Source organism: Anoplopoma fimbria, chromosome 2 (assembly GCF_027596085.1).
Source record: "Anoplopoma fimbria isolate UVic2021 breed Golden Eagle Sablefish chromosome 2, Afim_UVic_2022, whole genome shotgun sequence".
Classification (NCBI taxonomy): domain Eukaryota; kingdom Metazoa; phylum Chordata; class Actinopteri; order Perciformes; family Anoplopomatidae; genus Anoplopoma; species Anoplopoma fimbria.
Genome location: NC_072450.1, coordinates 22362233 through 22376306, shown reverse-complemented (window position 1 = coordinate 22376306; position 14074 = coordinate 22362233). Strand labels below are relative to the sequence as shown.

The following is a 14074-nucleotide window of genomic DNA, read 5'->3' as shown; positions in this document are numbered from 1 at the left end:
GAATGTTTTGCAGATATTTGGTCATAAAGCAAACTTTTGGAGAATTTAACATTTTGATCAGATGATGGTGCGATAACGCATCATCAAAGTTGAGTTCATCCCGAGGGGGACATGCATGTCTGCACCAAATTTCTGGTCAATCCATTAAGACATTTCATTCAAAACCTCAAATGTCAAGCTAAAGAGGGCGCTAGATGAAAAATATCAGTGGATAACCAAAGTGATTAGGATTCACCGTCCGGGGACCATGAATGTCTACACAGAATTTCATGGCAATGCATCAAATAGTTGAGATATTTCAGTCTGCACCCGGTTGCCCAAACAACATTGCCATCCTTAGATTCCCACGGCTTGCATTAAAAAGAAGAAAAAAAAGCTCAACAGATGTATGATCACAAACGTAGCCAAAAGGTTTTCAAACACTATCAAAGAAAGCATACAGGCAAAAGTGAAATAGCCTGAATGTTGACTTGTGTTCCTCTGTGCTGTAAATACACTCAAAAGATCAATTTTACCCAATAAACTGAGCTTTTTTGTTTGATCTTGCTTACTTGTTGGACACACAAATATGTGTACCATTCAAACAAGTTCACGATCTCCTGCCGCATTGTGCACAGTACATGTGTGCACGATCATTTTTTTTTGTATTTGTTTGTACTAATGGCTGACACATTATTATGTTTTCACAGCAGTTCTCTCTCTGATCTCTCAGGTATCTTGTCGGGAGCTTTGAACAAACCGAACAGCAGGTTATGGTGTCATGAAGCAGTACATGCTGCATGCCTTGAGGTGTATATGTTCATGAAATATAAAACAAAACGTGTGTGTTTGTGTGTGAGAGGGGGAAGTAGAGCAATAGAAGGAAGCTATAGGAGGAAGGGAGAGACCCAACACTTGTACTGTGCACTGCATCTGGCTATACAGATACCTCCCCCATGCTTCAGTGAAAGTCTGATAGGGATCAGATTTCATAACAGCCTAATAACAACCTTCAAGGGGTCTCAACCTCTCTGCAAGAGCTGCCATCATCTTTACCTCCACAATTCAGCCCATCAACAGCCATCAACCCCTCAACGGGCCGATATTGACAATAAAACAGGAGGCAGGATCAGCGAGCGGGTGTGCATATGTGCACACATCAGTGTAAGGTTGCGAGTTGGTCAAAAAAGTCCAAGAGCGGGCACTCGATACAACACCACCACCACCTCCCCAGAGAAGAGCTCGTTGTGCACCTGGTAGCTGTACTCTCACACGGCGGGATAAAGACAGATTCCATGAAAGCGTGGAGAGGAATACAAAGAGGCAGCCGCACAGAATGAAAAATGTATAATGATGCCCGTTGTCACAGCCTTGACTTTTGGACAGCTCTGGTTCCTCGTAGTGTGCTGCAGAGGAGATGGAGAATTGTAAGCCTTGTCATGCATCATAAATGTAATACCATATGGGAATGTAGCTCTCACACACAGAAGAGAATAGGGAATTTGTGCGCCCCATAAAGAAGAAATGTATTGCCTTTTACGAGGTAGCCTAGGACATAGTGTGTGGCAGGCCTCATAAACATGCGCATGTTTCTCTTATGAGTTTTCCTGGGATTTGAGGGAAGGCTGTACAGAATGAGAGAGGAGGATTAAGAGGCAGAGAGACACTATTTACATTGAAATGGCGGCACTGCTCGAGAAGGGAGAGGGTGAGGAGAGGAAGTGGAAATGGAAATAGACGAGAATGAGATGATGTGATCTGGGATCTGAATGTGAATGGAAAGGAGGTTGAAGGTGCGGGCAAAAATAATCATGCATAGGATGTTTGTGCTGATAGATACAAGATCAGCATGCATACCATTTCGCTCACCCCTGCCCCCAGACGGGCTCTTCGGTGGCAATCTCATAGCCGTCTTTTTTTTTTTTTTGTTCTCCCCTAATATTTGCTGCAGAGGAATCAAGCAAAAAGTGGATTTTGCGGGCGTGGAGGAGTTTTCATCTCGCCGTCTCTGGTGGGATTGTTAAAGCAGACAGTGTCTATAGATCCTTGGGGGTCACAGGATTCAGAAACCTCCATTTGTTGCTGCCATCATCCCCTTGGTAACAATAAAGGGCAATCAGTGTGTGTGAATCAGCTTGTGGCAAGGATCTGGACCCCTGCGCCTGAGGGTGAAGACCCTATCATCATCTTTGCTTGCTGCACAGCTCTGCCGAGGGAGCAGCAAAGCTTAAGACATCATGCCCAGATTTGGCAGTGCTTACTTTCGGTACATCTGGCTCTTTCTCTGTCCTCTCCCTGTGACATAGCTGCATCTGCAGTGAGGCTGATCAATAGATCACACCAACAAGAGGTCTTGAGGCCAATTAGGGCCAGGCAAGCTGGTGTCAGGCTGCGTGTCAATACTGAGGCTTGTCCGCCCTCAGGAACAATAGATAAGGAATAAAAGTAGATAGATATTACTGAATGTGTGTGTGTGTGTGTGTGTGTGTGTGTGTGTGTGTGTGTGTGTGTGTGTGTGTGTGTGTGTGTGTGTGTGTGTGTGTGTGTGTGTGTGTGTGTGTGTGTGTGTGTGTCTGCTCTGCAGTTAATGAGTTACATTAAATGATCATGAGCCCATCCAAGAGAAGTTCTAGCACATCTTAGTGCTCTTGACCGCTCCCAGTTTTCAGTAAATGCCTCTCTCACTGTCGGGTCTGCTCCTACATACCAAACAGAGCAGTATGAAGTGTGATGAGGGGCAGCTGATCAAATGTCATTGTCTTGCTTTCATGCACAATACTTGACCGCCCTCTGTTGGTGTGTTAGATTACAACACGGTTAAAAAATATATATATAAAAATCGTATTATTTGACTTGTTCACGCATCACAGTTGATGCAAATGTCTTTCAACCAGCTCCTGACAGAAAACAATCGCTATCCCCTGAACTTAACATATTACAATATCAGTTTAATTTCCCGTTGCCTTAAGCAAAAAAATAAAGGATCAATCCAAGTCTGCCCAATTCTGAAATACAATTTATCTGTGTCTGGACCTATCTTGGATTAATCATGAAGGTGAATTCATTAACTTAACTGCAAGGTTTATGTGGTGAAAGGACGAGGTGTGGTGAGGGTTCATAGAAGTGGAGATACAATCCAATTAATTCAGTATTGGTTAAGCAATAAATGAGGACCTCTCTCTCTCACACACACACACACACACACACACACACACACACACACACACACACACACACACACACACACACACACACACACACACACACACACACACACACACACACACACACACACACACACACACACACATATATATGCACACATATGCACACACACTCACTCTCACTATGACAATCAAGTTAATTAAAATAGTTGAACAATCCAGTAGTCTGAGTAAAGGCAGAATAAGTCACCCCCAGGCTGAGCACTTTAAATCTTAATCAGACGTCCACTAATTAAACTTTGTTTCCATCATTTCCTATAGTGAGGTGTGAGGTTGTATACAGTGTTGACACCATTGTGCTTGAGGTGCGTGTTTGTTTTCATACAGTATAGATAGTAACAGTAATTATGTCATTCATTGTGTCATGCACGTACAAGCCTCCAGCTAATGTTGACCCTGAGACACCCAATATACTGTTGCAGTGGTGACACATTTATCGGACATAACTTCCTGCAGATAGCAATACAGTGCAAACACAGACTTTGGTCTTCTATTCACATAAAATATGTCACAGGTTGCCTCTCTAAACCGGATCAATCGTTATTCTCATCTAAATCAAAAATCTGCTTGCCTCTTAAGCTAATGATTATGTTCCTGTATGTAACTGTGCACACAGAGCTCTGTTAGTATACATTGACTTTAGGCTTACAAAATATGCTTTTGTATATGCATTTCTATATGCAATAGGTGCCATTAATCAACATCCGTCTATAAAAGACACATTAAACATTGCTCATTAAAAATGACCTGTGATCATTGCTTTAAATGTCCACTTTAGGAATGTATTTACAAAAAGTCACCTTGACATGATTTACTTCAATGTTTATTTGTACTAGAAGCTGTGAAGGACTTATGGTGAAAGGTATACTGCGACATCAGATGGTAAAAGTAGGCTAATGCTACAAACAAAAAAAAAAAGTAAATATGCCAAGGGAAATTAGGCTTCTAGCTTGTTTGTCAAAGCTTGACTAACCAGTTATGTCATAACAAATCCTGCTCTGGGCAGAAAAGGCTTTGGTGCTGCTGCTTTGGCATCTTAACTGCTATGCATGTCAGCTCAGGCCAGGAAGAGCAATCCAGCCATTCCAAACCTGGGGGACTCCAAACATGGATGATTCATGCAGACCCAAGGCTCCAGCATGAAAAGCACTCATTTGTTCCATTTTCCCATGGTCAAAAAAAGTTGGACAGTGAACGCCAGAAGCTATAGCAAGAACGGGGATTTTTCTACCTCGTTATGCTTTCAGGAACTACCTACCTCCCTCAGATTCTATGAATAGAGAGAAGATTGGGAGCAGCAGGAGAAGTATGGTGTAACAGATTTGAAATAGAGAATGGAGGAAATGTACAGCTCCATCTCTCAGAAATAATTTCATCTTGCATGTGACCTCACTTCCTGGATCGTGTCCGTCTCATTGACGTTGCCTCTGGTTATCAGGTGCCCTTTTTCCATCTCTTATCAGTGTTGTAAAGTTTTACGGCATTGAAGTCCTGGGCGTATAAGGTTCACTAATCCTTAGCTGCATGGTCCTTTTCTGTTCTCTGGATACGTTAGAAGTAGCGATTCAAAGATGATTCAATATAAAGGTCAGGACTGACATCAACCAGGTAAGCTTGTTTCATCAGTAACACCTTTCTACCACATCAGTCCTTGTGTTGCCTCGAGCATAATTACAGCTTCATGGTTTACGATTATAAAGTATTCTTTTGAGCACACTGATCAAAGTCCATCAGAGTCAAATATAAACCTTTTCAGTACTAAAAGTCTGTCTGTGACTCTGTTTTCGTTTTGCTCTGTTAGACAGTCTATGAGTCCATTAAGCATGTGCAGGCAAGAACATAAAGAGGAAATATGTTGCCAGCAGGGAAAGGTACTAGGTTATGCAAGGTAATCATTGACCCAGCAAAACTGTTGACATTTCCCTGCACATAAAAAAGAACAGCCTGCGCTGTGGGAAGGCGCATGCCCATGCATGAATGTCAGAATATCATCTTTAAAACAATTCACTTAAATGCCTGTCAATCAAAAGAAAAAGAAAAAAACTGCAGGTTAGGAATTTGGTGTTTTTTGCCATGTAAGCACTCTCATAGACATCCCTTCCACACGGGGTGCTTTCCATTTAGCTTTAGAGGTGTTACACAAACTAACAGGTCTTTCAAGTTGTACTGAGTGTTCTCAATCAACACTGCGAGTGGCCACGTTGGTGGGTTTTTGCATTGGAGCTCCCCTCACTGGTGACAGAAAGCACCATTGTCTGCTCAGGCATGATATACAGCGGGGAGGGACCTGAAGCCACACTCACAAACGCACCTCCACTGCCTGCACTGAGTTCCCTGCTGTTTCTCATTTTGCGCAGGTCAAAGGGATTTTCTGTGGAAGCTGCACGCCCTGTCACACAGTCAACATGTATAAGACAACAAAGGGTGAGTTATCCACAGTGTGTGTGACTCAGCTTTCTCCCTCCCTACTCAGAAGAGCTCATTCTTACTTTCACTTTCATTTTATCAGTGAATATAATCATAAACTGAGTGTAAATGCTTATAATGTCTGAACCAGGAATGTGGGCAATGTGACTCCAGCCTCTGTTCCTTTCCTCGTCTGAATGAAATATTATTATTATTACTATTAAAATAACAATAATCTATATATTAATTTCACTGGCAGTTATTGTTTGTTTGTATTTTAGCTTGAAACCTTTTTGCCTTTTTATTATTATTTCTGTTTGTACAGCCATGGATAGACAGGATTGGGCGCCCCTGGAAATTATTTCGCCATTACTGTGTTGTTCCTAATTGTGTGTCATTATTCAATTAGCACAGAGTCCACTGCATGGAGGATGTTTCTTTGTTCCATTTGAAGAATTGATGTCTATACTTTGTGGTTTAACATGATTTAAGGAACACAGAATGAGTCTTCATTCAGCTTAATTCTTTAAATAACTTATTACGAACGCAGTTTCTAAAGTGAGAGGAATACATAATAACCACATTTACAGTTCAAAGTTTACCTATATTAAAGCCTACACACTATAGACTCTACAACAGAATATTCAATAAAAAGTGTTTTTTCCATGTTTACTTCCTGCTTCCTCTGAAAATGAAAATGCTAATAGAAACAGGAACATTGTCCTGTAATAAACTCAACTCATTCACACCTAAATGAACAAGAGTCTTGTACCTTCACTGTCATTTCAGTTTAGTTCAGCAATATTGAGCTGAAAGGAAGAATAACCCGTTTTCCTTTAACAAAGAACTTTGTCAGTAAGGATTAGTCTTTTCAACGTGTCCAACAGAGATCCCGTTCTCAGTTCAAATGCGAGTGATTCTTTGAATAGGTGTGTCAAATAATCCTTTGATTTAAGGTTGCTTGTTGTGTTTTTGGCTCATAGAAGAGCATCAGCGAGGTAATTTGAACGAAAATGATATGTGAAATGAGTTTTTCATGCCATTTTTTTATATTCTGAATCTCCTTACAGATGATATTTATGCATATGCACTGTCCAAGACCCTGACAAAAGTTTCATCACCTGCAACTGTAGGACTCTACTCCTCATGTGAAAATCGAATTAGCCTGATCCTTGAACAAATGTCAGGTATGTACAAACACTCTGCCCCCCAGCATATCATCTCTTCTGTCTGCTGGATGACCCTTACTTTAAATCAACCAGTTCAAGCCCGTTGACGTTTCTGTTTTCAGAGTTCACGCCTCAATGTTCACTGTGAACATGGCTGTGTGAAATAATGGTGTGTTGACTGTAGAAGATGCATATGCTAATACAAATGCTACGGCAGCACAATATCAATACCACATATTAAACCTAATGTTGCACTGCCTTAGCCACTGCAGTCAGAAAATCACTGAGCTACTTGTTGGCATATGAATGAGCTGTGCACCGCCTCAGAGATGGCTCAAGATTGATTTGATCTGATTGATTCAAACGTGGACGTTGTGGACTGTATCCTTAAGTAGACATCTCACAACTTATACATTCCCCACCCCCAACACATTTTTGCCATATGGGATAAAATGAGTTATTAAAAAATTCCAAGTGGTTGCCTTAAAGAAACAGTGTGCCTGTGTTTCCGTGGCTGCACATACTGCTGAGTTCAAACAATCCCCCTCAGCACGGGCTGTAACGGTGCAAATGTGAGGAAATCTTACAGCATCAAATTACAATTCACGCCAATTGCCTGCAAAATTATAAGCATATTTGCGCCGAATGAACGGGTGCCACTTTGAGCTTTACAAATAAGAGGCATATTTTTGAATGAGAAACACAAAAAAAGAAATCACATATCACGGCTTCAGAATTCCACAGATGAGTAGGCTACATAGTCACCTTGCATTGGAAATATGTTAAGATTCAAACACAGGCTTCCATTGTATGAACAAGTGACATTGAACAGACTGAATGGAGCATGTGCGGCTGCGGCCTCCATAGAAAAGAAAAGTTTAAGGTTGTTGGTCTTTGTGTTACCCAGAGGATACTGTAGAGTTGTTGTGAAGTTTTTTGGGGGTTTTTTACCTTCGCAGACAGAATTGCACAAGTTCAACCAGGCTTGGTGTTCTCATATGAACTTCCAAACATATAAAAAACCTTTTTACTGCTCTTTTCTTGCCTCTATTTGAACAATTGAATATAAAATAAATACCTATCATTGCAGAAAAGTCAGGTTGATTATTTTCCCTGAAACATGTTTCAAGTGTAGTGCCATGGCCAGGGCATTTATCAGAGTTGGGTAGAGCGTAATTAGTCAAATTTACTCCCTTATTGCTTTAATATTAGACATAGCATTCTAAAAAAACATATCCTCTTTATGTCAAGGCCAAATATCCATCATGTTTTGCCAGTCTTGATGCCTCTCTGCTTTGATTTAGAAGTTTATCCTCACTTGTGGCCTACCTTAACCTGCTAAATTATGTATATTCTGTGTCTCCTCAGTGTACATGAAGCAGGAAGCCTCGACGATTGAGCAGAAATATGAAGGACGTTACAAGCCTCGCTCAGTTACGCCTTCATTTTGTGGCTTTTTTGCTCTCATCGGTCGAATGCTGTTCTACAGGCCCATTTGGACAGAGGAGAACCAGCAGCACCATAACATCAGGTTCATTAATGTACATTTTAGTGCCTGGCATTTTGCAGGCAGTGACCTGCTTTGGGCCGGGCTAGCCATACGGCTGTTTCAGGCCATGCAGATGAACTTTGGGAAATTACAGATTGCGCTCTACCGTGTGGGTCAACATGATGAAGAAGAGGAAGTCAACAAGAAGGTTTGTGAAGAGTCTACAGCCCTGCTAGTGGCTCTGTGTGGCTTTACTCAGCTAAAGGGCATAAAACTAAGTATTGTATCAAGCCTGTTCTATTTTACTTTTATTTTTTTATCTTTGGTAGACAGTTGTTCCTACTGCAAACTGATGACAGCAAGGTCTATTTATGCAAAGTCACATCACTGTCATTTGGTGTATTGGAATGGAAGCTCAAGTCTCATTCACGGATACCAAAGAAGATATATGAGAAGATATGCAGGGATGGAAAGAGTACTATAATATGTCACTAAAATGTACTGTTATTTTAAAGTAATTGTACTCAAGTACAATTCAAATTAAGTAATTGGATTTTTTTTTTTAAAAGCAGGTCAGTTAAAAAGAACATATTTAATAGGGAAGGGACGTTTAAAGGATGGTGAAGGTGTTTTTCTGAAAGACCTATTAACACATTTGGGCTACAAAAAGGTAACATGTCAGTAAAAGCCCTTCTGCCCAAAGAAACACAACCATTATTCCTCATTTCAGTAAAGAGCACTTTGCAGCCTGAGTACACAACTGAAAACTTATACAACCGGAGAAGCCAACAAACATCAGACAATTACTCAAACGTGAACGACAATAAATAAAAAGAGACAAATTAAAAAATCTTACCACTTCTAACAGACTCAACAGCAGAGTAAAACGTCAATAATGCAGGCAACACATATAAACAAGAAACAGCGGCTGCGGCCATAAAACACACATAGCCCAATACCTTTTTTTTTTTGCACAACGAGATGCACACATACGCAAACAGCGCTACGTTGACGCGCTCCTCTGGAGAAAGAGTGTGTTATTGTAGGCCACTCACCTTTCTGAACGCCAGTCTCATTGATCCAAAATCTGCTCCACTTTACACTTCTCTGCTCGTTCATTCCCAAAGTGCAATATATTTATATAAATACACATGTTTATAATAACCAGTCCACTCATCCGCTCTGTCCAAGTATCACCGTCCTACTGCGCTCCTTAAAGTTTTCAAACATTTCGAGCTATAAGAGCGCTCTGTAGTCACTGTGACAGAAATATCAAAAGTGCTTAAACACCTCACTGAAGAATTAAAGTTCCTCAGTAAACGCATTAGTGCATGCATTAGAGCGCTTATCGTTTTTCCCACACCCACAATGCACCTGTTCACGCAAAAAAAACGTGGGTGTGTTTTATTTGGGTAGATGCAAACCCTTTTTTTTACCCATGCTAAGTCACAATAATGCAACATTTTCATTCTCACATTGTTTCTTTTTTCATGTGACTTTTGTTTTTGCGACTCTTAATGTGGCAAATTACAAAGTCAAAAAAAAAAAAATCTTATATTAATAATAGAATGAAAGCACAAACACTCAAAAACACTTTGTTACAGTAACCAAATTAAATGTAATTAGTAACATCCATTCCTCAAATAATGTATTGGAGAAAATGAAAATTTGTTCACGTGATGGCGCTAGATGAAAATTTTGTGGTTCATGAAGTTGTTGCTATATTTCACTCAGAACAAAAATGTAAACCTCAAGGTGGTATTAGATGAAAAGTCAGGGGATCGCCACAGGCAACCATGAATGTCTTTACAAAACCTGCTGGCAATCCATTTATCAGATGTCATTAGATAGTGAAGAATTTGACCTGCTGATGGCACTCAATATAAAGTCAGGTAATCACCAAAGTCATTAGGATTCATAGCTAAATATTTCATTCCGGACCAAAGTGGCGTCTGACATTGCCTTGTCACAAAAACACTTAATTGAAATCTAATATACCTCGTATTTGTTCTGTTTTGTTTAAAAATGCAGATAGTGGAGGACAGTCCGAACCATTGGAGGTCCAAAAAGGTCTGCTGCTGCCCTCTGTGGTTTCTCTGCCTGTCCATTATTGTGGTTCCACTTATCATTTTGGTAGTCCTGTTGTCTTTTGGCTTACCCGAGGTTGAGACAGACAAGCCCGTTAATGGAACAACCAGCCAGGTGGGCGTGCTGGATGGCCTGCTCATTGCTGCCATAGGAGTCCCTGCAGCAAGTGCATTGAGGTTTGTCTTTCTGATGGGTAAGAACCTCATCTTCAACCAGGATCTGAACCTCAAGAAGGGGATGGACAATGATCGCATCAGCAGCCAGCTGGGCTTCATGAATGAAGTAAGGAAGGAGATGTGGTTTCTGTCTCAATTCATCCAGTTCATGGAGGTGTTTGAGAGGAGGAGGATCCGAGTGGTACTGAACATCACCAACCTGGACCGCTGCTCCCCCAAGAAGATTGTCGCAGTTCTGGATGCGATCAGCATTCTGCTTTCGGATGAGGAGAGTCCTTATATTTCCATCCTGGCCGTCAACCCAGATGTTCTTGTGCAGAAAGTGAACTTTGCGGATGGCTGCTTCAGCAAAGAAGACAGAGCTCACGAGATGCTGAACCGCATCGTGACGCTGGCCTTCACTGTCCCACTACTGTGCGATGATTCAAAGCGCAGCATATTTGACAGCCTCACTTGCAATTCAAAAAAACCTTTGCGCACAATTACGAGCGATGATAAAGTGTCCTGTTCCTCAGTGGAGATTGCATTTGACACAAAGGAATCATATCCGCTGATGGATAGCACTACAGTTGCACTGAATGTAAACGAGGAGGAAGTAGAGAAGTTGGTCAGGAGCATCCTGACCAGCAATGAAAGGAACCTAAACAAGTACATGTTGGAGGACGCCACGTCCATGAGGAGGGTAATCAACTCCATCCGAGTGACGGTGATAATTATGAAGGCCTTGAAGAAGGAGCATCCTCAATCAGACTACATCGCAGCATGGGTGGTCTTAGCTAATCAGTGGCCCTGCCGCCTCAGCTGGATCATCCAGTGTGTGGAAGACGCTCAGCAGAGAGCAGTTATTGATCGTAACAACGAGGCCCACACTGATGATTCAAAGACCTTGTGGGAGGTCTTCAGTGAGTCCAGGGCCGAGCTGTATGTGATGAGTGCACAGGTTGAGGACCTCCTTGAGCAGGATGGAGATCCTGAGATGTTTGAAAGGTTTCTCAAAATGGATTTCCAATTCACCCTAAAGGACTTGAGGACATTTGAAGAGACAACGGTGAACCTGGATCATTCAATGAGGAAAGAGCTTTCTCACCTCAGAGGGACCTCCAGGCTGAAAGATTCTGGTTGGATGAGGAACCTTGCTCCTCTGCCAATCACAACTATCATCAATATGGGCAAAGAGGATGTGTGTAAAGAGGTAAGAAACTTCTTAAAATAGATTCTTTCAGATTTCAGTCCTGGTTGATTTGGCTGTGAAATTCATGTTGTTTTGATGAAGATGTCAGCCAATAGTTGGCCTTTTTCCATCATGTCATCAGCAACCTCAGAGGCTCCTCCCAATTGTTCCATTACTTCCTGCATATTTCAAAACAAATCCACTGTCAAAAAATGTAGTGAATGAATATGTTTTGTAGAAGCATTTCTGATGAATTGATTGCTGTTGGCGCTAACCTTTGTGACAAATACATTGTATTTCCTGTAAGTACTTCACAGTTAAACAATCCCTTGTGTCACCAGTTAAATGCTTTCTAATATGAAACAGCAGAAGTGTTCGGTTTGTATTAACAGTACCTAAGTACAGCTGCAGATGCAGAGTTAGGTGAGCAAGCAGTCAACAGTGAGGCTGTAAGCAACAAGATAAAATAACAACCCTGACTTACATGCCGCATCAATTCCTGTCAATTTCTTGTGAATAAAATGGGCCGTTTTAATCAGGCACTGGAATGGCAGACCCCGCCACTAACAATAAACCTATAGAGAGGTATATGCTTCAAATACATTGAATTACTTTTCTTTATTTAAAAGCTGACCGTAAATAGCATCCAAAACACCCACACATACAACACAACAAAGCAGTATTTATTTAAATGAATGTGTTTATTCACCTCACACGATGGTGGAAATCAAAACTATGTATGGACTCTTGGAAATGCAACAGAAAGGGATCAATTCAATTATATCAGGGAGGATTAGGCACTAAGTCATATCACTCCTCTGTGTTGATAATGCTTACATTTTCTTCTTTTCTTTTTTTTAGTTGGAAAGAATGAAGTACCCCAGTAAGTATATTGATATTGTGAGAAACAAAGACCTCAACGGCACAGCACTGCTCTTTGGTGATGCAGACGACCTTAAAGACATCCTAGATATGACCTTAGGTGAATGGGCAACTTTCAGACTGCACTTCCTGGGTTTACCTTCACATCTCCGACCACAACATAAGAGCCCGGCACTGACACCTTCTCATTCTCAGAAGCAGCTGTCGGGATTTCGCCTCCATGTTCCCCATCATTACTCGTCTACTGTTAACAACATGTAAGAATTCAATCCATATCAAATGTGATATCCCTAACATTATGATCTGCATGGTTTGTCAACAATACAGTAACAATACAGAAACCTGAACGTGTGAATTAATTACATTTGCTTTGTTTGTGATAAACTCTTGATGCTGCTGAGAAAAGTGTTTAATCTTGTGTAACTATGTCAAATAATTATCACATGCATGTTGGTTCACTTAAGGGCAACAAGCAATGATAGCTGTAGTGTTACTTTAATGTCAACCTTAGTTGAACTGATTGTACATTTGTGTTTTTCATGGATTACATTTTCCTATAATAGGTATTTTTCACAGCAGATATTTCGACTTGTCACAGTAGGAAAAGCACATTTCTGATGGCTGAATGTCATTAACTGCTTCAGGTTCAGGGTTCTGGTATTGTTCATGTTGGCTCACTGTCACACGGTAATGGCTTGACTGTGACACTTTGATAAAATGGAGCCATTGTTTATGTCACTAATAACACCTGTGCTTTTCCTGCTATGACAAGTCAGAATGTCTGCTGTGAAAAAGAGCTATTATGAGTTATTGTTGCTGTTCTTCTTTCTGTCAGTGTGTTATGGAAGGTGGCAAACAGTAAAAGGATCCCTATGATTAAAGCTGTGAAACATGTTGCCCAAACAAAACACACAGAACTATTGTTTAAACGTTGCTTTTAAAATCAATGCTTTTAAAATCATTTTCACCAATAAAAAATATATATTTACAGATCACATGACCTTTTTGTTGGAAAATAAGAAGCTAAAGAGGCTCACTTGAAGAATATGTATATTATGTATATGTATCTTAAATTGAGAGGTGTTTCATCAATGACTCAGGCTTTAGTTCAATGGGAGGGTTAACAGGAGGATCCTCCATGCACATAACTTCAACTTGATGTAGGTTTAACACATTCATTTTTTTGTTGTTTTTTTCTTTTGTTTGTACTGTAACTTAAATCTGGAAGTACTGAATGTTTATAATGTGTTGTGCCTTTGTCATACATCATGAATGCATGCTACAAGTTTCACAACCTTAAATAAAGCCAAAGGATATTTACTGCACATTTAGCTTGTGGAAATTCCTCGATAGTAGGATCGCATCTATTTCAGATTATATTTCACATTAACAATTTTAATTTGGTTTTTAATAGATTGAAACTCAGGGAGTACTTGATTGAGTCAAATGATTCAAAAATATTGTACTTGCAGTAAACTATTTCTCCATTT

At 40.5% G+C, this 14074-nt stretch overlaps 1 protein-coding gene across 2 annotated transcripts; it reads left to right on the top strand.

The window, feature by feature from the left end:
* Positions 1 to 5564: 5564 nt before the first annotated feature.
* Positions 5565 to 14061, top strand: nkpd1 (NTPase, KAP family P-loop domain containing 1). Of its 2 annotated transcripts, XM_054618663.1 has the most exons (6): positions 5565 to 5627; positions 6680 to 6796; positions 8147 to 8475; positions 10299 to 11723; positions 12564 to 12684; positions 12786 to 14061. In XM_054618663.1, exons 1-6 carry the CDS (start codon positions 5609 to 5611, stop codon positions 12833 to 12835), a joined length of 2061 nt encoding a protein of 686 aa, XP_054474638.1. In that variant the 5' UTR covers positions 5565 to 5608; the 3' UTR covers positions 12836 to 14061. The 2 variants fall into 2 exon arrangements, with proteins under 2 accessions (XP_054474638.1, XP_054474630.1); XM_054618655.1 differs by having other exon boundaries at positions 12564 to 14061.
* The last annotated feature ends 13 nt before the right edge of the window (positions 14062 to 14074 follow it).